Source organism: Bombina bombina, chromosome 1 (genome assembly GCF_027579735.1).
Source record: "Bombina bombina isolate aBomBom1 chromosome 1, aBomBom1.pri, whole genome shotgun sequence".
NCBI lineage: Eukaryota > Metazoa > Chordata > Amphibia > Anura > Bombinatoridae > Bombina > Bombina bombina.
This window is the reverse complement of record NC_069499.1, coordinates 1,151,343,271-1,151,366,267: the sequence shown is the minus strand read 5'-3', so window position 1 is coordinate 1,151,366,267 and position 22,997 is coordinate 1,151,343,271. Positions and strand designations below refer to the sequence as shown.

Below are 22,997 nucleotides of genomic sequence, written 5' to 3'. Positions count from 1 at the left end.
TATTCAAATCAGCCAATAGAATTAAAGTAGCTTTCATCCGATTGGCTGATTTGAATTTGAAGGCTCAAATCAGCCAATAGGAATTCAAGGGACGCCATTTTTAATCGCGTACCTTGAATTCAGATTCAGTGTACGGCGGTGATCGTATGAAGAGGATCTCCACGCTCCATGGCTCTGGTCTTCAGTTCCAGCGTCGCCGATCTTCAGTTCCTGCATCGCCGGTCTTCAGTTCCAGGGAGGACGTTCTTCAGCTCCGCGGTCATCGGTCTTCAACTCCTCCGCTCCGCGCCGGCTGGTTCCTGGAAGAAGAAGAGGTTGCCGCCTGGAAGAAGACTTCTCTGCCTGGAACAGGACCTTCTCCACCGGTCTTCAGGACAGGTAAGGAGCACTTGGGGGTTAGACTTAGTTTTTTTTAAGGGGGGATAGGGTGGGTTTTAGAGTAGGGGTGTGTGGGTTGTTCTTTTTTTCACAGGTAAAAGAGCTGATTACTTTGGTTCAATGCCCCACAAAAGGCCCTTTTAAGGGCTGGTAATATAGCTGATTACTTTTTGTAATTTAGTTTAGGGTAGGGACATTTTTTTATTTTGGGGGCTTTGTTATTTTAATAGGGGGCTTAGATTAGGTGTAATTAGCTTAAAATTCTTGTACTCTTTTTTATTTTTTGTAATTTAGTGTTTTGTTTTGTTTTGTAATTTAGTTTAGTGTATTTAATTAAATTTTAGTTTAGATAATTGTAGTTTGTTTAATTAATTTATTGATAGTGTAGGTGTATTTGTAACTTAGGTTAGGATTTATTTTACAGGTAAATTGGTAATTATTTTAACTAGGTAGCTATTAAATAGTTATTAACTATTTAATAGCTATTGTACCTAGTTAAAATAAATACCAAGTTACCTGTAAAATAAATATAAACCCTAAAATAGCTACAATGTAATTATTAATTATATTGTAGCTATCTTAAGGTTTATTTTATAGGTAAGTATTTAGTTTTAAATAGGAATATTTTAGTTAATAAAATTTATTTTATTTATATTTATTGCAATAATAATTAAGTTAGGGGTGTTAGGGTTAGATAGGGTTAATATAGTTAATATTTATAATATAATAACTATATTAACTATATTAACCCTAATATAATTAGGGTTAATATAGTTAATATAGGTGGCGACGGTGTAGGGGGGTCAGATTACAAGATTAGGGGTTAATATATTTAATATAGGTGGCGACGGTGCAGGGGGATTAGATTAGGGGTTAATATATTTAATATAGGTGGCGGCGATGTAGGGGGGTTAGATTACAGGTAAAAGAGCTGATTACTTTGTGACAATGCCCCGCAAAAGGCCCTTTTAAGGGTTGTAATAGAGCTGGTTACTTTGGGGCAATGCCACGCAAAAGGCCCTTTTCAGGGCTATTTGTAATTTAGTTTATGGTAGGGACATTTTAGTATTTTAGGGGGTAATACATTTATTATAGGTGGCGACGGTGTAGGGGGATTAGATTAGGGGTTAATCATTTTAAAAAAGTGGCAGCGGGGTAGGGGGATTAGATTAGGGGTTAATCATTTAGATCATTAGATTAGGTGTTAATCATTTTAATATAGGTGGCGGCGGGGTAGGGGGCTCACATTAGGGGGTAATAATTTTAATATAGAGGGCGGCGGTGTAGGGGGATTACATTAGGGGGTAATAATTTTAATGTAGGTGGCGGCGGTGTAGGGGGATCACATTAGGGGGTTAGACATTTAATGTAGGTGGCGGCGGGGTCCGGGAGCGGTGGTTTAGGGGTTAAACACTTTATTAGGGATTGCGGTGGGGGATTGCGGTTGACAGGTAGATAGACATTGCGCATGCGTTAGGTGTTAGGTTTTATTTTGCAGGCAATTTAGGGAGTTACGGGGCTCCAATACTCAGCGTAAGGCTTACTACGCCTGCAATTTGTGGCGAGGTGAAAATGGAGTAAGATTTCTCCATTTTCACCACATAAGTCCTTACGCTGTATATTGGATACCAAACTGCGCGGGTTTGGTATACCTGTCTATGGGCCAAAAAACTACGGCCGAAGGCAGAAATATACGAGCGTAACTTCTATGTTACGCCGTATATAGGATACCAACCAGAGCAATATTTGCATATCGGATTGGGCCCCTAGTGCTCAGCTCATATTTTTTTTTTTTTTGCACACTGAATCATAAAAGTCTAATTACTAATTTAGATTTAGAGTGATACATTTTATGCTCAATTACATTTTGATTTGAAGTTAACATTAACTGTGTTTTTTATTGTATAATATAAACCTGTTAAAATAAAATGGGGCATGTCAGGAGGGAAAAAGTTTCTAATATTCTGAAATTCATAGAGAACATTCCTTGCCAGCTGTGCTTTTTATCCAGTCTCCATCATGTTAATTATCTGCTAATACATTTTTAGCCCTTTCCCACCTGGGTGCTAAGATTTTTTAATGTTTTTTTATTTTTTTAACAATTTTAGTTTTTACTTTTTTCTTTTTTCTTCAGACCCCCAAGATTTACACTGTGGGAAAGGTTAGGCGATTACCTTTCCAAAGGTGGGTCTTGGGGGTCTGTAGCTGCTCAGATACCTGAGATACAGGCTTCTAAGCAGTATGACCCCTGCTCCTATACTTAACATTGTTAAGTATAAATAAAGTTGCGTGGTGACATCATCACGTTATTGCGCGTGATGTCACCAAACAAAACGGGATGCCCCGGCGATGCCTGTCACTCTACAGGCACGTTCGCCGGGGTAGGAGCCCTCAAGGTGGGAGAATGCTAGTGATGGCTCTGAGCCGTCATTAGCACCAGAGTGGGAAACTCTGTGACGGCTCAGAGCCGTTATTAGCACTCAAAGGGTTAAAGGGATACTGAACCCAATTTTTTTCTTTCATGATTCAGATAGAACATGCAATTTTAAGCAACTTTCTAACTTACTTCTATTATCAATTTTTCTTCATTCTCTTGCTATCTTTATTTAAAAAATAAGCCATCTAAGCTAAGGAGCAAGCAAATTTTTGGTTCAGTACCATGGACAACACTTGTTTATTGGTGCTGTCCAATCAGCAAGGACAACCCAGGTTGTTCACCAAAAATGGGCTGGCATCTAAACTTACATTTTTGCTTTTCAAATAAAGATACCAAGAGAATGAAGAAAATTTGATAATAGGAGTAAATTAGAAAGTTGCTTAAAATGTAATGCTCTATCTGAATCACAAAAGAAAAAAATTGAGTTCAGTGATGTCACCAAACAAAACGGGATGCCCCGGCGATGCCTGTCACTCTACAGGCACGTTCGCCGGGGTAGGAGCCCTCAAGGTGGGAGAATGCTAGTGATGGCTCTGAGCCGTCATTAGCACCAGAGTGGGAAACTCTGTGACGGCTCAGAGCCGTTATTAGCACTCAAAGGGTTAAAGGGATACTGAACCCAATTTTTTTCTTTCATGATTCAGATAGAACATGCAATTTTAAGCAACTTTCTAACTTACTTCTATTATCAATTTTTCTTCATTCTCTTGCTATCTTTATTTAAAAAATAAGCCATCTAAGCTAAGGAGCAAGCAAATTTTTGGTTCAGTACCATGGACAACACTTGTTTATTGGTGCTGTCCAATCAGCAAGGACAACCCAGGTTGTTCACCAAAAATGGGCTGGCATCTAAACTTACATTTTTGCTTTTCAAATAAAGATACCAAGAGAATGAAGAAAATTTGATAATAGGAGTAAATTAGAAAGTTGCTTAAAATGTAATGCTCTATCTGAATCACAAAAGAAAAAAATTGAGTTCAGTGTCCCTTTAAAGAGATATAGATGTGATTCATACATTACAGTGTAATTTCTTTCAGGCCTTGCAGCAGTACTTCATAATGTATACATTTTAAAGAGTAGATATTTTAACTTTGCCTTCTTTCAGCTTGTGGAGATCAATGCCTGGGCCATTGGAATCAATGTAAAGCTCTCCCCAAATTCTTGTTACCACTGCTTTGAATCGGGACTCCCCTTTGGCTCTTCCCACACCCCTTACCTTATTATTGTCGGTGCTCTGCTCTAGCGCTCTTCTTCCCTCCTGACCTGCGCGCTGAGACAAAGTGACGTACCACCAGGATGATCACTTCCTCCTCTCGATGAGACATGATGCTGAGCTGATCGGCGATTGGAATGTGCGACCGTGACATCACCACATTCATGAGCACACACCACGTGATGCCGGGACGTAGAATCCGATTTAACAGCTGAGCAGCCTATCAGATTTCTTAGCCTTCGCCGAAGCGCCGCTGTCATGGATATGAGACAAACTGAGAGCGGTGGTGGAGCAGCCGAGCGCACCTCATGCGCCCCTAAGAATTATGCGCCTGGTGCAACCGAGCCTGTGCCCCCCCCCACGCTACGCCACTGTTTAGGCATCTAGACGTGGTGAGGACGACTTGCTGAAGTTCAAACCAAGCATCAGAATGGGGAAGAAAGGGGATTTAAATGACTTTGAATGTGGCATGGTTGTTGGTGCCAGGCGGGCTGGTCTGAATATTAAAAAAAATGCTGATCTACTGGGATTTTCATGCACAACCATCTCTATGGTTTACAGAGAATGACCTGAAAAGGAGAAAATATCCATATGAGTGTATATTTATGTTTACATGTGTATATACACATATTAACACATAAATATATATGTAAATAAGCATATACATATATATTTACAGGGAACACACAGTTTTTCATAGACCTCAATGTAAAGGCACTTTACCCGCTAACTTTAGTCCCTTATGACTGCTTTATGCAGTTACTTTATTAATAAATAAAGATGCTACTATTTTTATTTTTTTAATAAAGCACACTACACTGAAATTTGGGGGCAATTGGGGGACATTTAGAAAATTAACCAGAGATCTGATCTCTAGTTAATTTCCAGAGCATTAATTGCCACCGCGAGCATGCGGTAGCAATAATAAGCTTCTTGTAATGGCTGGCTATTTATCACACGCCCATAAACTGGCAAATTTGCCCGTTTACAGGCGTGCGATAAATTATCAATCCACTTGTAATCTAGTCCACAATCTGAACCTGTTAAAGGGACAGTAAATTGTCAGTTTTAGAAGGAAGCATTGCTTTTACTTACAGTACATGGATCAATACAGACAAATATATTACCTGAGTATCAGCGCAGTGTGAATTGGGTTACCGCTGAGGAGAAATCACCACATGTATAACATTATTTACACAGTTTTAAAATGTGTATAGAGATTATGGGGAGATTTAACAAGCAGCGAATGCTGCAATCTACCCCCAAAGTTTCAGGCAAACACCATATATTTTTATTCCATAGAGTGCCATATGTATCCTGTGGAAAACTCTTTTACCCTAAGTTCAGATTAAAATTGATACACAGCACCACAACAACCAATAAGTACAAATGATATATGTTACTACTCAATTTACCATTTATAAATTTACATAACTATATTTCTATTGATGCTTGCCAATAGTAATGTAATTGAGTGTGTATGTGGAATTGTAAATAAAACTCTTTACTAAAAAAAAATTATGGAATTCTATTTTTCATGTTTTTCATTTACAATTATTTTCCTAGGTTATCTAATGAGTAAAGCTGACTTTTCTCTTAGAAAAACATCTTTTATTGACTTTCACCTAGATTACGAGTTTTGCGTTATGAGTCAAATAGCAGCGTTGTGGCCCATAACGCATCATTTTCATTACAAGTCTTGTCGGTATAGGTGTACCGCAAGCCTTTTAGCCTGTACCACAACGTCAGTCCCGTACTCCTAAAAATTACGTTTTTTATGGGATTCCCATAGCGCCGGTATTACGAGTTTTGCCGTGAGGCTAAAAAGCTTGCGTTACATCCTAAAATTACAAGATCTGTACCGCCATCTAAAGTCAGTAACAGCCAATAGGATTTAAGCAGCTCTCATTCAATTGGCTGATTCATCATCCAATAGAATTGGAGCTGCTTAAATCCTATTGGCTGATTTGAACAGCCAATAGGATTTTAGTAGCTCTAATTCCTATTGTCTGATTCAAATTTTTCAGCCAATAGTAATGCAAGGGATGCCATCTTGGATTGTGTCCCTTGCATTGAAGATTCAGTGTACGGCAGCAACCATATGAAGAGGATGCTCTGCACCGCATGTCTTCAGGATGGACCCGCTCCGTGCCTCCGGGATCAAGATAGAAGATGCTGCCTGGATGAAGATTGAAGAGGCCGCCTGGATAAAGACTTCTCTCCGTTTGGATCAGGACGTCACCGCCGGGATGATGATTGAAGAGGCCGTCTGGATAAAGACTTCTCGCCGCATGGATTAGAACTTCAACTCCGGGATGAAGATCGTTTAATCGGGACTTCAAAAACTGTAAGTGGATTGTCAGGGGGTAAGTGTTAGGCTTTTTTAAGGGTTTATTGGGTGGGTTTTATTTTTTTTAGTTTAGGATCTGGGCAGTAAAAGAGCTAAATGCCCTTTCAAGGGTAATGCCCATACAAATGTCCTTTTTTAGGGCAATGGGTAGCTTAGGTTTTTATAGAATTAGGTTTCTTTATTTTGGAGGGTCGGTTGGGTGGTGGGTTTTACTGTTGGGGGTCTTTGTGTTTTCTTTACAGGTAAAAGAGCTGATATCTTTTAATGGCCATTGGTAGTTTATTATAGGCTAGGGTTTTTTATTTATTTTGGGTGGGCTTTTTTATTTTGATTGGGCTGTTAGATTACGTGTAATTCTTTTTTGTTTTGGATGATTTCGTTTTTTTTTTTGTGTAATTTATATTTTTAGGGTGTGTTTTATTTTTTGTAGCAAAAGAGCTGTTTAACTTAGGGCAATGCCCTACAAAAGGCCCTTTTAAGGGCCCTTGGTAGTTTATTCTAGATTAGGCTTTTTTTTAAGGGTATTAGAATAGGAATAATCTTTATTTTTTTGAATAATTTCGTTTGTTTTTTTGTAATGGTAGTTTTTTTTCTTTTTTGTAATAGTAGTTTTTTTTTATTTTTTGCAATGTTTTTAGTGTAAGGCAGGTTAGGTTTTATTTTATTTATTTTTATTTATTTTTTTAAATAGTTTTTTTATTGAAGTCATAAACAAATGTAACAATAATGACACATCCAACAATAGTAACAGAGAAGAAAAGTACAGTGCTAGTACCATGAACTTGCCAAGTAAACAACACAGGTTATGCCAACATAATATACATGCGTGAGTTTAAAGAGTGATACTCGATGATGAATAGTAAAAGGATGGAGAAGCTATAGTTGGTTAGTGTTATGAAAAAGCTTGGAAGTTTACTAGGCAGTAGAGCTAAATAGAAGGGGCATATAAATCCCATTTATTAAAGGCATTAGCAAAGAGTTTGGACTATCAAGATTAAGACCTCAATTTTATATTTTATATGATATGTAGACTAGAAGTGACCCCACCTTGTGATAGATAAATACACCATAAAAAATGTATTTAAGAAATATAGCGACAAGGGGGGGTTGGTTTTATGGGGGTAGGGGGAGGGGGAAGATAGAGTATATTCTCCACATTGTCATAAAGAGCATAATGGGCCTCAATAGTCACTCTACAGTATTATGTGGACAGGGGGACATTAGAATGTTTGGAGCATAAGGAATCTCTGGGTGAGCCCCTCTCCTAGGGGAGTGCCATCTATAGGCGATGCTGGAAAAAGGAGTAGGGATATGACCCGCAGGCAGTAAGCACCGGCGGGAAAGGGAGGAGAGAGGTTTAACATGGACAAATAATATATGTTGATAATGTGGACAAAACTATAAAGAAACTAGTGATGACAGTCCTACAGTCACTAATAATGATAGTGAGTAACATATAGGATTAGCTAATTGACATAAAGAGAAGAGAATTACTGCATGACAACTACTTAATAACAGGACAGTAACTCCACTGGGAATAAAGAGCATAGTGAGTAGTAGTTTGTAACAAAAGCTGAGGATGGCCCTTAAAAAAGCATATGTATGTAGATCTAGTGCCAAGGGCATCTAAAGGGCTATTACAAACATCTATGCTATAAGTAAAGGTTCTCACATATTTGATAAACAGAATCTCATGCTAGATGAAGTGAGTCTCATAGGACATCCATTTGATAATCAATAGTATTTGGAGCAGTAGATGCAAATAGGCTTACTGGGACACAAACATAAGCCTCACACAAAGTGGTGACAGCCAAAAACTAGATCATTTAACCTGAGAGGTGGAGCATGGGAGCTATGGGTGCGCTACTTTTATTTAGGTGTAGTCAAGTCTGATTCTAATATCTGCTTTCTAATGTTTTTGAGCAAGAGTTTGAAACTATAGAAAAGCTTTGCTAAAATGTGGATCTAGGCTGACTAAGAATGGGTATAGGAAGGACAGGCTAGACACTTAGCATACATTTAGAAGCCAGATCTAAAGTGTGAGGCATGTGCCATATAATGAGTGGCATGCAATGTAGGGCATTTATAGGTTATCTGAAGGCTCTCAGTCTAGTATCCAGAGTACTGCATTAATTGACCATGAACATATTATGTTAGAAAAAAACATAATCCAAACTCCAGATGGCTAATCAAGCATAACCTATAGTCTATAGCAGGGGTCACCACTAAACTCACAATTTTGAATCCCGTGGACCACTAACATGATTTTTTTTAAAAAGGTACAAACCTTTCACAATTACTGGAATTCAGGTGGAATGGCTTTGTGAGTGGGAAAATTATTAGAATGAAAAATATTTAATAAAAAAAAAAGTAGAGGGAAGGAAGACAAATAGTAATGTAAGTCCATCTGAAGGAATTAGGAAAACTACTATAAAGAGACAGGTAAAGGGGAGAAAATAAATGAAATATAAGAGAGAAATTGTTTTTTTAATATTTTCTTTTTTATATACTTTAATTCCACTATTTCAAGCCAAGACAATACCAACCTCTGCTGGCTTTAGAATGGAAGCATCTTCCTCTGAGCAGCACGCCGGACAGGAGGAGTTAAAAATACAATCTAGCTATGCAAGTTTCGCAGTACTATGCAACGTGCATAAAGAGATTATAATTTAACTCCTTCATCAGTTTTCACTGATGTCCAGCCAGGCACTGTAGGGAGTTGCGGTGCAACAGGGGTGACACCATCAGAGGATATTCCTGCTTGGTGTCAAGGACCACCAACATCTTCTCGTGGACCACCAGTGGTCCATGGACCACTGGTTGGCAAACGCTGGTCTATAGAGTGTAAACTAGTAAAAGATATAGGATAGCCTTATGGGATATGACTCTTGCAGCACATTTAGGGAGTGATCTGTAACTGAATAACTGCGCCTGTGTGCGGGCCATGATATGAGTATACATGTAGCATAAATGTAAATGTAGATATCTGCTATCATCTAGATAACTCTGATTTCCAAAATGCTGAAAGATATAAATATAAAATTACACATATATCACTGAGGTATACCGTGAATGGCACATGATACAGGACCTTCATAGGCTATCTAGAAGCCCTCAAACAGACAACACCCAGATTACAGTATTAAACGGCAGTGAACATATCCCAAACAAGGCATACCCAGATTTTAGCTGAGTAGAGAGTATGAACATCAGTCTTTATACAATAAGCTAACGCTAGGTATAAGTTAGCCTTATGCATTGTAGGTCTCATAAGGGATATACAGGAATGATCTGTAGCTGAATAACTGGGAATCTACAGGTTGCCCCAAGAAAAGCAAAGCATGTATTAAAAGTATCGAAGGCAGTTCATGTCATAAACACATTTGGGGCTTGCCGAAAAAACGTCCAGTTAAGCCCTTGGATCTGTCCTGCAGCGTTAGAGACCTTATCCAATTCCGGATCGGATATCAGCACGTCCCTGTCTGGTGAAGTATGAGTGGCTCCCAGAGTGTAGCGGTAGGGACTGCTGCTTAGGGCGTATCCATAACCGGATCTCGACTTCCAGTGTCTCAATAGACGGGGCCTTCGGGATTGAGAGAGGGCCGCTGAGTAAAACATACTCCACCTTGTTAATGAGAGTGTGGGCTGCGGTTTTCAGGTAGCTTGTCCAGACCATTCCTTTTCTCTGCAGCTGGGGTGCCTCTAGTTGAGCTGCGCTGTTCAGGCAAGGACCAATCCGTCGCAGTAGGGATGTTCACTGCTACTGTAGTGTGGTCAGATAGGAACGGGTCACAGCAGGTTAGCGGTATGCCTCTCATATCTGTGGCGCAGATGCTCAACTGAGGAGATGGGTGAGGCATCGCAGTCGGACACTCCCGCAGTATCACTGTCTGTGCGCCTTCAGGTCTCTTGTTAGGTAGGACGTTTCTGGATGGTCCCCTCATCAATGATCACAGCGTTGCTGATATATCAAAAAAGCAGTGTGTCATCTGCCTATCTAGGTCTTGCAGCAGGATGTACAAAAGCTCACGATTATCCTCCATTTTGCAAGAAGCCTCAGGTTACGACTAGAGTCGGTAGTAGGGAAAGTAGGCCCAGATAGCTTCCCCAGGCAAAAATTGTAAATCACCGAATTGGGCACATATACTGACTCCGGCAGAATATCCTTCGGTCAAGGACTGATTAGTAGCTGTCTGTATGTAGAATTAGCTCCATCTTTACTTAGAATATATACTTTTTTTCCAGTTTAGGCCTAGGAGCTCAGCAGATGTACATCTGCCTACCTCGGCTGTTGGCTCCGCCCCCAGGTTAGGTTTTATTTGACAGGTACGTTTGTATTTATTTTAACTATTTATTAACTAGTCTACCTAGTTAAAATAAATACAAATTTACCTGTGAAATAAAAATAAAAGCTAAGCTAGCTACAATATAACTATTAAATATATTGTAGCTAGCTTAGGTTTTATTTCACAGGTAAGTATTTAGTTTTAACTAGTTATTATTTAGTTAATAATTGTAAATTTAATTTAGATCTATTTTAATTATTTTAGGGGGTGTTAGGGTAAGGGTTAGGTTTAGGGTTAGGGGTTAATAGTTTAATTTAGGTTGTTGCGATCTGGGTGGCTGGAGGTTTAGGGGTTAATAGGTTTATTTAGTTAATAATTGTAAGTTTAATTAGGATCTAGTTTAATTATCTTAAAGTTAGGGGGTGTTAGGATTAGGGTTACCATAGGGTTAGGGGTTAATAGTTTAATTTAGGTTGTTGCGATGTGGGGGGCTGGCGGTTTAGGGGTTAATAGGTTTATTTAGTGGTAGTGATGTGGGAGGCCAGAGATTTAGGGGTTTATAGCTTTAATAAAGTTGTGGCGATGTTGGGGTGCGGCGGAATAGGGGTTAATAACTTTAGTACAGTGGCGGCAGATTAGGGGTTAATAGTTTTATTTAGGTGGTGGTAAGATCGGGAGGGGCAGATTAGCGGTTAATAACTGTAGGCAGGTGTCAGGCGATGTCAGGGGCAGCAGATTAGGGTTGTTTAGACGTGAGGTTTATGTTAGGGTGTTAGGTTTCAACATTAGTTTTTTTTTGTGTTACAGAGCTTTTGTTTCCGCAATTGCAGGCCTTTTTTTTTTTTCAGAACTACATTTCCCAAGATACTTGACTGGACTTAAGAGTGCTTAAGGATCCTGGGAAATGTAGTTCTGAAACATCTGGAGTGCCAAGGAGAGGCAGAAATTCATCTTGCGGTCAATTTGTGTATAATGTTTTCCCTTATTTACAGTGCTTGGCTCCTTTTTGGTGCCAACCTTAAATTAGAGTGCAAAGTACTAGGGGGAACAAATTTAAATCAGTGAAAAAATATTCAAAAGCTGTTAAGGCTTCGAAATCTTCTCAATCCAGGCTTGGAACTCTGCTAAGCAGGCATGGGCCAAACAAACAACTAGCTTATGCCTGTTAACTTTTATTTACTTACAATTAAGTAATTCCAGTTCAGGTTTTAGTTGAAGACTGACACTTTGTATAAACAATAAGATTTTGTGAAATTTGTTGTTTGATTCCCTATGCAGGCTTACTTTGTATTCTATTCTATTTCTCTCTGCAATAAAAAGACAGAATAATAAATACAATTAACAATATTGATAGAGAAGTTTGTATGTTGCCTAAGGGTTTATGAGTGGAGTAGTATTTATCGCTCCCGCTCGTGCGTTAACTGCGCTAGAAGTAATTTTTTTTCTATGCTGCGGGTAGCGCGCGTATTACAAAATTAAAGTAAACATTTTTTGCACGAGCACTAACCCCACATATGCAAAAAGGCGAAGTTAGAATAGTATCGAAACCTCGTTAATGTTTTCCCCAATAGAGGGCAATGGAGCAAGAAAAGTGAAAAAAACCTAATACCATACTACTCTTGCACAAACCTGGTCGCATTTTCTCAAGTGCACTAACCCGACATGACAATATGAATATATTTTACATTGCAATGTTCTTCACAAAGAAAAATATGTTCTATTTGTTTATAAATACACATTTCTATATAAATCTTATATTTATATAGACCTCTGGTTTTCAAACCTGTACTCGGGCCTCCCTAATAGGCCACATTTTGAGGATATCTGAACTGGAGCACAGGTAAAATCAGCTAATTAGTAAATATCGTTATTTTACCTGCTCTCATCCAAGGTAATCCTGAAAACCTGGCCTATTTGGGAGGCTTGAGGACAGGTTTAAAACCCAGTGATATATACCTATTTATATATAGTTGATTATATATAGTTATAGATATATATAGGAATATTGATTTTACAGTAAATACACAGTATAATAGTATTGAAAATGAATATTTTATAAATATGCTGTAACATGTTTTCGTCTACTTGATTGCAAAGGGCAATGCACTTATATGTATATATGTCTATATATGCATACATATATATTTATGTATATATATGTCTGTAAATAAATATATATACACACATAAATAGATAAATACATACATATACACACACATATAAACATATTACGTGTAACTGTACTTTTCAATGTATTTTTGATGTATTTTGTAAAACGTTTTTTTATCTAACAGTTAACCAGAGCTCTGAGGTTGTGTTAATCATTCTAGCGTAAATATTGATTGCGCTCATGAGTTCACATTTACTTTCAACTTATAATACGACTTGCACAAACAGCCTGTTGGCCTGTTTTATTCTAAACAATTCAATAAAGTCTTAAAGCATACCCCCCAACTGCTCCGATTTTCGCGGGACAGTCCCGATTTTAGGGGTCTATCCCCCTGTCCCGGGTTGCTAGCCATCTGTCCCGATTTGCCCCAGGCATTAAAAAATTATTATTATTTTTTTTTTTTAATTCTATTGGGCCCATACTCAGAAGCAGCTGGCTTTGCTCTCACAGGGTTAGATACCTGTTAGATTCCCTGTGGAAAAGGAATGGTGTGTGGGTTAAGCAGGAGTAAGAATGCTGTATACACTCTGACCACGGGTAATGGTGACCTCTCTAACCTACCTCTGGTAGTGATGATGTCTAACCCCTGGTGATAATACTAGCATGCCTTCAGTTTTATACAATTAGCAGTGCTAATACCAGGGTAACGAACAGCAGACTGCCAGCTAATGTGCTTGCCAACCCCAGGACCCCATACAATGAATTACAGATACCCATATATGATGTAGTGTGTGTGTCTATCTGTATCCATAACTGTGTGTGTATCTGTATGTATAAGTGTGTATCTGCATGTATAAGTGTATGCTATGTAGTGTGTGTGTGTCTGCATGTATAAGTGTATACTATGTAGTGTCTATGTATCTGCATGTATAAGTGTATGCTATGTAATGTGTGTGTGTATCTGCATGTATAAGTGTATACTATGTAGTGTCTGTATATCTGCCTGTATAAGTGTATGCTATGTAGTGTGTGTGTATCTGCATGTGTAAGTGTATGCTATGTAGTGTGTGTGTATCTGCATGTATAAGTGTGTGCTATGTAGTGTGTCTGTGTATCTGCATGTATAAGTGTATGCTATGTAGTGTGTGTGTGTATCTGCATGTATAAGTGTATGCTATGTAGTGTGTATGTATCTGCATGTATACGTGCATGCTATGTAGTGTGTGTGTATCTGCATGTATAAGTGTATGCAATGTAGTGTCTGTGTATCTGCATGTATAAGTGTATGCTATGTAGTGTGTGTGTGTATCTGCATGTATAAGTGTATGCTATGTAGTGTGTGTGTGTATCTGCATGTATAAGTGTATGCAATGTAGTGTCTGTGTATCTGCATGTATAAGTGTATGCTATGTAGTGTGTGTGTGTATCTGCATGTATAAGTGTATGCTATGTAGTGTGTGTGTATCTGCATGTATAGGTGTATGCTATGTAGTGTGTGTGTATCTGCATGTATAAGTGTATACTATGTAGTGTCTGTGTATCTGCCTGTATAAGTGTATGCTATGTACTGTGTGTGTATCTGCATGTGTAAGTATATGCTATGTAGTGTGCTACTGTGCATTTTTGCTGACTTTAAAGGACAGAATATAGAATATTAATGGTGAATGCAGTTTTAAAGAATTTATTATTAAATGTCCAATTAAGATAAAAATATTTAGCAATGTCTTTGCAAAGGCTAATTAAATATATAGCTCACATAGCAATACCAGTGGTTTTAGCTTGTGTTTGATTTGCTGCCTAAGTATATTAAAATATATGACTTTATTTAGAATTTTATTTATATTACTTTGGTCTTATGATTTTTTAAGCCCCGCCCACCAAATGTAATTTTTTTTTTGTCTCTCCAAATCACATATATAAAGCTTATCAAAAGAATTATGTACAAAAAAGTCCTATAGAGCTTCATGGGGACTTTCGTAGAAAAATCATTAGATAAACTTTTATTAAAGGATTGTGATCAACCCCATAGTTAATAATTCAAAGTATAAACCACAGTGGAGCTCATTAGCTATTAAAGGGACACTCAAGTCAAAATAAACTTTTATGATTCAGAAAGAGCATGCAGTTTTAAGACACTTTCCAATTTACTTCCATTATGAAATTTTGCACAGTCTTTTTATATTCACACTTTCCGGGGAACAAGATCCTACTGAGCATATGCACATTCTCACAGGGTATATGTATACTAGACTGTGGTTGGCTGATGTCTGTCATATGATACCAGGGGCCGGAATATGGGAGGAAAAAATAAATTTGTCAGAAACAAATCTACTGGTTTTTGGAAATTCAGAGTAGGTGTTAAATAATTGTATTTTTATTATTCACTTGTTAATTATGCAATTCTACTGCATTGAGTGGTCCTTTAAAGCAGTGTGAGCTATATATCTTTCCTCAAGTAACTAAGTCACATATCATTTAAATAAATGGCTGTAATGCCCTTCTGCCCCGGACAAAACGTTTTGTCAGTCTACCAAACTCACACATTTGGGTCACCTTACTGTTCTCTTTAAAATGTCTTTTTGAATTAATATGAACTGGAAACTTAACAACAAGCAAAATTAAATATTGTTTTTTGTTTTTTTACATATTTTATAGAAAGTGGTGAAAATAGATGATAAATCATGAAATGATTAATTACTACTCACCACTTGAAGACCAGATTAAGCCAATCCCCGATCACAGCTACCCAGATAAGTTTGATACCCACTGATTCACACAGGTGGAACCAGATGGGAAAGAAGAAAAAGAAAGTGTTTCTGAGGTCAGCAGCAAAAGAGACAAAGACAAACCAGTCTTGGAAGCTCATGAAATTATCTTGAAGATATTTAATTATATTGATTTCAGTTGCATGGAGGGTATCCATGGCCAGCTCCATTAAACAAGGTCTTCTCTAACACTGGTTTAAAAAGTTGTGATGAGTTCTTATGATAATCTAAACTCTCTTTATCTATCAGCTTCTTATATAGCATTTCAAAACCTGTCTCACAACAGACAATGATTAAAAGAAACATGAAATATGTCACTTTATTGGTGGTTTTTATTTGAACTCTACCTTTTAGACAGCAAACACACATATTTGCCAAATATTGATCAGATGCTGTCAATGATTAGCCTGGTGTTACACTCTAGACAAACACATTTGTTTTTTGGAATATGTTTGCATATTTTTTATCCTTGGACTATAGCTACTGATGACTATTTTAAGATTATTGCTGGGAAACCAAAGAAAAAAATCTTCCTTATATACAAATTGTCTACATACAAATAGCAAAGAACTTTGGAACCAAATCTTACCTTATTTACAATAGGAATGTATATCATGCTATAGGAATAGTAAAATTGTAGGTCAAAAATATTTATCTAAATATCTTTCTATTATACCATTTATTTTGGCATTTGCCATTTATACAAAATACAATTCTAAATGTAATGGATTATTGCATTTTAAAGACTTTGGTCTAGATGAAAAAGGGATTACAATCAATAGTGCTTTATCTTGTATCTCTGGTATTACAAGTGGATGGTTAAATATTTTAACCAAAGCATCTTAATGCAACCAAAATGTTTTTTTTACTATGCCCTATCATTTTACCAGATAGTACAGAGTGCGCTATAAGCATGAGCAATGTGCATGTTTTACAATCCAAAATACTGACATAAAATTAGTTCTTATTAAGATATTGGGGCCTATTTATCAAAGCCTCAACTTTCTTGCATTCGCCGGCACCAATACGCTCGCCTAACATCGTCTAACATCGCTGCCGCGGACCTGAATACGCTCTCCATATTTAACAAAAAAGCTGTCAAAAAGCCGCGCACCAAGTATGGGGCGATGAGCAGCGGACTGTTGTTAACTAACAGTCATCGATCTCGCTGCTCTTCGGCTTTTTCCCAGCATTATTTGTATACTGTCACTAAACACCCACACTATACTAAACTGTTTAACCCCTATCCCGCCGCTCCCAGACCCTGCCGCAACTAAATAAAGTTATTAACCCCTAAACCGCTGCTCTCGGAGTCCACCGCCACTCTAATAAACTTATTAACCCCTATTTCTCCGCTCCCGGAGCCCATGCCACCTACATTATACTTATCAACCCCTAATCTGTCACCCCCTACTCTGCCGCCACCTACATTATACTTATTAACCCCTAATTTGCCGCCCCCTATACCCCCGCCACCTACATAAAGTTATTAACCCCTATCCTGCCGCTTCCGGAGCCCACCGCAACTAAATAAATGTATTAACCCCTAAACCGCCAGCCCCCCACATCGCCATAAACTAAATTAGATGTGTGAAAAGTGTACTCAGGCGCCAACAATACTGAGGCTAAGGTTAAAATGAGGATTTATTACATATAATTTACTCACATAATATACATATACATATACAACTGCATGGATCCACGCTAAAATTGGTCTAAAAATTGGTCTAAAAATGCTGGTCTAAAAATATAAATCTAAAATCAATCAATCTTAGAAGTGAGGAACAAACTGTTAGGTGTGTCCCAATGCGGTACAATATGTCCCTAAGAGTTACTAAAAGGACTAAATAAAAACAGTGGTAGTTACATAGTGATTGGTGAGTGACCTTGTAAAAATAATGTGTTAAATTATTTGAAACATTGTGTTAAATTATTTTAAACAATCCAAATGTGAAAAAATGTTGTTAAAAAATGTGACTGTGTGTGCGGTGTCCTTGAAAAAAGGGGTGCTGAAAGTCTAAAAAGTTCCAAAAAAATTCCAAAAAAATTCCAAAAAAAAATTCCAAAAAATACCAAGAAATCCAAAACAATTCTGTGAAGTGTCTTAAATATGTCCTAAATGATTTGCAGAGGTCCTATGAGTGTCCAAAGTAAAATAAAAGTCAATTTGCTCTGTGCTTGTCCGGTGTGAAATGTCGTTCAGTGCACAAGAATATAACAAAAATAGCAAAAAAATATAGCAAAAAAATAGCAAAAAATAATAATAACAAAAATAAAATTAAACAGAAAAAAACCTGCGAGGAAAATGAGACACAATGTGTAAAAACTTTACAGAAATATCCTCCTAATGAAATAGAGCTTACCAGGTCTACGCGTTTCGGCCTCTCCTAGGCCTTTATCAAGACTGAATGGTAAGCTGTTGATGTTGGCCTTTTATAGGGCCTTTAGTTTTGTAACCGGAAATGGAACTAGTTGGTAACTTCCGGTTTTCGTTGTCATTATAAATTCTATTTCACATTTATATTGTTAATGGGTCTTATTCTATATGGTATAATATCCTCTTGCAAGATATTCGTTAACATTAACTCTTGCTTCTTACTTGTAATCTTACTTTTAATCCTTAGCCTCCGTGCACCAAATGACGTCACTTCCGGTTTGGGTCCGTAATTTACTTTGTTTTAACAATTTGGCTATTAGTTCCACTACTATGGATTGCCCTCTTGTTAGTTACCGGGAGTGTTATTTTATTGTGTTGGAATTTGGTAAGGCGTATTTTTAATGATAGGAATACACGATTTACTGTGTTCCGGTTTTCTAAGGATCCCATTGGTCATGACGTCATTGGTTGGCGGTATTGGTTGGCGGTGTCCGATTCTTAACATGATTTCATTTGTGAATAGTAAGGGTGTGTCAGGACCCTATGCTCTGATTGGTCATGACGTCATTGGTTGGCGGTATTGGTTGGCGGTGTCCAATTTTTAACACTATTTCATTTGTGAATAGTAAGGGTGTGTCAGTACCCTATGCTCTGATTGGGTGTCTATTTGTGTATATAGTGCTAAGTCTTCTTATAACTCCATCGCTGTTTGCGGGAGAGTTATTATATTTTACATTGATTTGTATATGTTCCTATTGTTGTTGAAGGGGGAATGTTAGTTGCTTTTATATTCGCTCAATCTATATCTATATAGTTTGGAAAAAATACAAAGTTTTTTTAGAAACTTTATATTTTTGAGGAATATTTAAATAAAGATATTTGATTTTTGTTACTTTTCAAAATCTTTTTGTGCTGTTGAAAATATAAAAGTGTTGATGACTTTATGAATCTTACAACATTTAAATAAAGCTATTTGATTTTTGTTACTTTTCAAAATCTTTTTGTGCTGTTGAAAATATAAAAGTGTTGATGACTTATAACAGAGGGTGGGCATTTCATGTTATATTTGCTTAGGATAAAAATATTATTAAAAATATTATTAAAGAATATATATACACTTATCCCTTACTGTATACAATGAGTAGTTTTCCAAAAGTTTCTAATTGTTTTCCTTCATAGTATAAAATTTCTTATTTTCTCAACTATAGGTTGACAGTGGTTTTGTCATCTTTTCCATTACTATTAGGGTGGGTGCCGGGGGAGGGGTGGTCATTCTAAGTGCTGATCATGTTCTATTTTAAGAGACAGTCAGCCAGATTCTGGCTTTTTAATCTGACATCTTTATCTTTATCTGGATAAAGTGTGATCAAGAATCCTGTGCTTATATGAAGATGAGCTTACTTCTTTTCTTTTCCTCAAAATAGGATGGATTTTTTAATATCTATATTCGGGCTGTATGGATACTTCTACTATTGATCTTAACATTACTGGGAAGGGTGAATCCCTCCATTTCTTATTTATTTATAGATGATCGTCATATTTCAGATTGTCTATCTTTGAATTGTACAGCGTTTGCGTTATCTATGCTTGCTTTCTCGTCTCCTTATGGGTGCTTTTTAAAATTAAAGTGAAGATAAAAATGTAGCAGGTGTTCTCTGGATAGGCTACTAGGAGTATTCAGTATGTAGGCTTTCACCTATAGGTAGATTGGTTTGGTCCTGTGCTGCAACACTGTAATTTAGTGGATATCCCAAATTTCTGGGGGCTTTACAGAGAGCTGTGGGGGAGATAAATTTGGAGGTTAGGTCTCTAGCTGTCGTGATGGACGCTTATTAGTTGGACTTTCAAATTTCATCAAATCTCAAGGGGAGATTCCATTACACCCTTGTTCCAACTTATATCTAGAGGGGAGAGTTTCTGAAGATTCTGGGTGACCGCTATCTTTATATTAAATATTAACTCATCCCTATCTTATAATAAATTTAAACTTACCTTTAGACTTAAATTAAACTATTTTAAACTAATAATTAACCTACCCTAACTATTATAATAAAATTACATTAAACTATATTAAACTAATAATTAACCTACCCTATTATAATAAAATTACATTAAACTATATTAAATTAATAATTAATCTAACCTAACTTTTATACTAAAATTACATAAAACTATATTAAAATAAAAATTAATCTAACCTAACTTTTATACTAAAATTACATAAAACTACAAATTAAAATAACTATATTATATATTTAAACACCTAACCCTACTCAAATTATTTAAATCTACACTAAAAAATTACAAAGTTACAAAAAACTAACTAAGTTACAAAAAATAACATACACTAAGTTACACAAAAACAATAAATTACAAAAAATAAAAAACAAATTATTAGATATTTAAACTAATTACACCTAATCTAAGGGCCCTATGAAAATAAAAAAAGGGCCTTTTGCGGGGCATTGCCCCAAAGTAATCAGCTCTTTTACCTGTAAAAAAAAATACAAATACCCCCCAACAGTAAAACCCACCACCCACACAACCAACCCCCCAAATAAAAAGCTAACTAAAAAACCTAAGCTCCCCATTGCCCTGAAAAGGGCATTTGGATGGGCATTGCCCTTAAAAGGGCATTTAGCTCTATTGCAGCCCAAGTCCTAATCTAAAACTAAAACCCACCCAATAAACCCTTAAAAAAATCCTAATACTAACCCCAAAAGATTCACTTACAGTTCTGAAGATCCGACATTTATCCTCCAAGAAGCCGGGAGAAGTCCTCAAAGAAAGGGCCGTAGTCTTCATCCAAGCCCGCAGAAGTCTTGATCCAGACGGCATCTTCTATCTTCATCCATCCGGCGCGGAGCTGCTCCATCTTCAAGACATCCGACGTGGAACATCCTCTTCTGACGACGACTTCCGACGAATGAAGGTTCCTTTAAATGACGTCATCCAAGATGGCGTCCCTTAGATTCCTATTGGCTGATTTCAACAGCCAATAGGATTTTTTCAACCTTAATTCCGATTTTATCAGCCAATCGGAATTAAGGTTGAAAAAATCCTATTGGCTGTTGAAATCAGCCAATAGGATTGAGCTTTCATCCAATAGGATTGAGCTTTCATCCTATTGGCTGATCCAATCAGCCAATAGGATTGAGCTCGCATTCTATTGGCTGATTGGATCAGCCAATAGGATGAAAGCTCAATCCTATTGGGTAATTTCAACAGCCAATAGGATTTTTTCAACCTTAATTCCGATTGGCTGATAGAATCGGAATTAAGGTTCAAAAAATCCTATTGGCTGTTGAAATCAGCCAATAGGATTGAGCTTTCATCCAATAGGATTGAGCTTTCATCCTATTGGCTGATCCAATCAGCCAATAGGATTGAGCTCGCATTCTATTGGCTGATTGGATCAGCCAATAGGATGAAAGCTCAATCCTATTGGCTGATTTCAACAGCCAATAGGATTTTTTCAACCTTAATTCCGATTGGCTGATAGAATTCTATCAGCCAATCGGAATCTAAGGGACTCCATCTTGGATGACGTCATTTAAAGGAACCTTAATTCGTTGGTAGTCGTCGTTGTCAGATGATGCTCCGCGTCGGATGTCTTGAAGATGGAGCTGTTCTGCACCGGATGGATGAAGATAGAAGATGCCGTCTGGATGAAGACTTCTGCGGGCTTGGATGAAGACTTCAGCCCTTTCTTTGAGGACTTCTCCCAGCTTCTTGGAGGATGGATGTTGGATCTTCAAAACTGTAAGTGAATCTTTTGGGGTTAGTGTTAGGAATTTTTAAGGGTTTATTGGGTGAGTTTTAGTTTTAAATTAGGACTTGGGCTGCAATAGAGCTAAATGCCCGTTTAAGGGCAATTCCCATCCAAATGCCCTTTTCAGGGCAATGGGGAGCTTAGGTTTTTTAGCCAGCTTTTTATTTGGGGGGTTGGTTGTGTGGGTGGTGGGTTTTACTGCTGGGGGGGTATTTGTATTTTTTTTTACAGGTAAAAGAGCAGATTACTTTGGGGCAATTCCCCCGCAAAAGGCTCTTTTAAAGGCTATTTGTAGTTTATTGTAGGCTAGGTTTTTTTTATTTTGGGTGAGTTTTTTTATTTTCATAGGGCCCTTAGATTAGGTGTAATTAGTTTAATATCTAATTTGTTTTTTATTTTTTGAAACAGTGTTTAATTTTTTTGTGTAACTTAGTGTTTGTTATTTTTTTATAACTTTGTAATATTTTAGTGTAGATTTAAATAATTTGAGTAGGGTTAGGTGTTTAAATATATAATATAGTTATTTTAATTTGTAGTTTTATGTAATTTTAGTATAAAAGTTATGTTAGATTAATTATTAATTTAATATAGTTTTATGTAATATACCCCATAAACCGCCGCTCCCGGAGCCCCCCGCACCTAAATAAACTTATTACCCCCAAAACCGCCGCTCCAAGACTCCGCCGCAACTATAATAAATATATTAACCCCTAAACCGCTGCTCCCGGACCCCGCCGCCACTATAATAAATATATGAACCCCTAAACAGCCGCTCCCGGACCCCGCCGCCACCTACATTATACCTATTAACCCTTAATCTGCCGCCCCCTATACTGCCACCACCTACATAAAGTTATTAACCCCTATCCTGCCGATCCCGGACCCCGCCGCAAATAAATTAATAGTTTAACCCCTAAACCGCCGCACCCGGAGTCCTCCACCACCTACATTACATTTATTAACCCCTATCCTGCCCCCCTACACCGCCGCCACCTAAAGTACATTGATTAACCCCCCCAATATATCCCCCCTACACCGCCGCCACTCTATTAAATGAATTAACCCCAAAAACTAAGTCTAACCCTAACCCTAACACCCCCCTAACTTAAATATTATTTAAATTAATCTAAATAAATATTCCTATAATTAAATAAATTAATCCTATTTAAAACGAAATACTTACCTATAAAATAAACCATAAGATAGCTACAATATAATTAATAATTACATTGTAGCTACTTTAGGGTTTATTTTTATTTTACAGGCAATTTTGTATTTATTTTAACTAGGTACAATAGCTATTAAATAG

General features: G+C 37.2%; 1 protein-coding gene across 1 annotated transcript in view; it reads right to left on the bottom strand.

Annotated features, from left to right (window-relative positions):
• The window catches only part of LOC128646107 (glucose-6-phosphatase catalytic subunit 1), a 36,339-nt gene extending 20,550 nt beyond the window's left edge, over positions 1-15,789 (bottom strand). Inside the window, exon 1 of the mRNA XM_053699560.1 lies at positions 15,480-15,789. Coding sequence (XP_053555535.1) covers positions 15,480-15,709 — 230 coding nt within the window. The 5' untranslated portion in view covers positions 15,710-15,789. The remainder of the gene's footprint in view (positions 1-15,479) is intronic.
• Between the last annotated feature and the right edge of the window lie 7,208 nt (positions 15,790-22,997).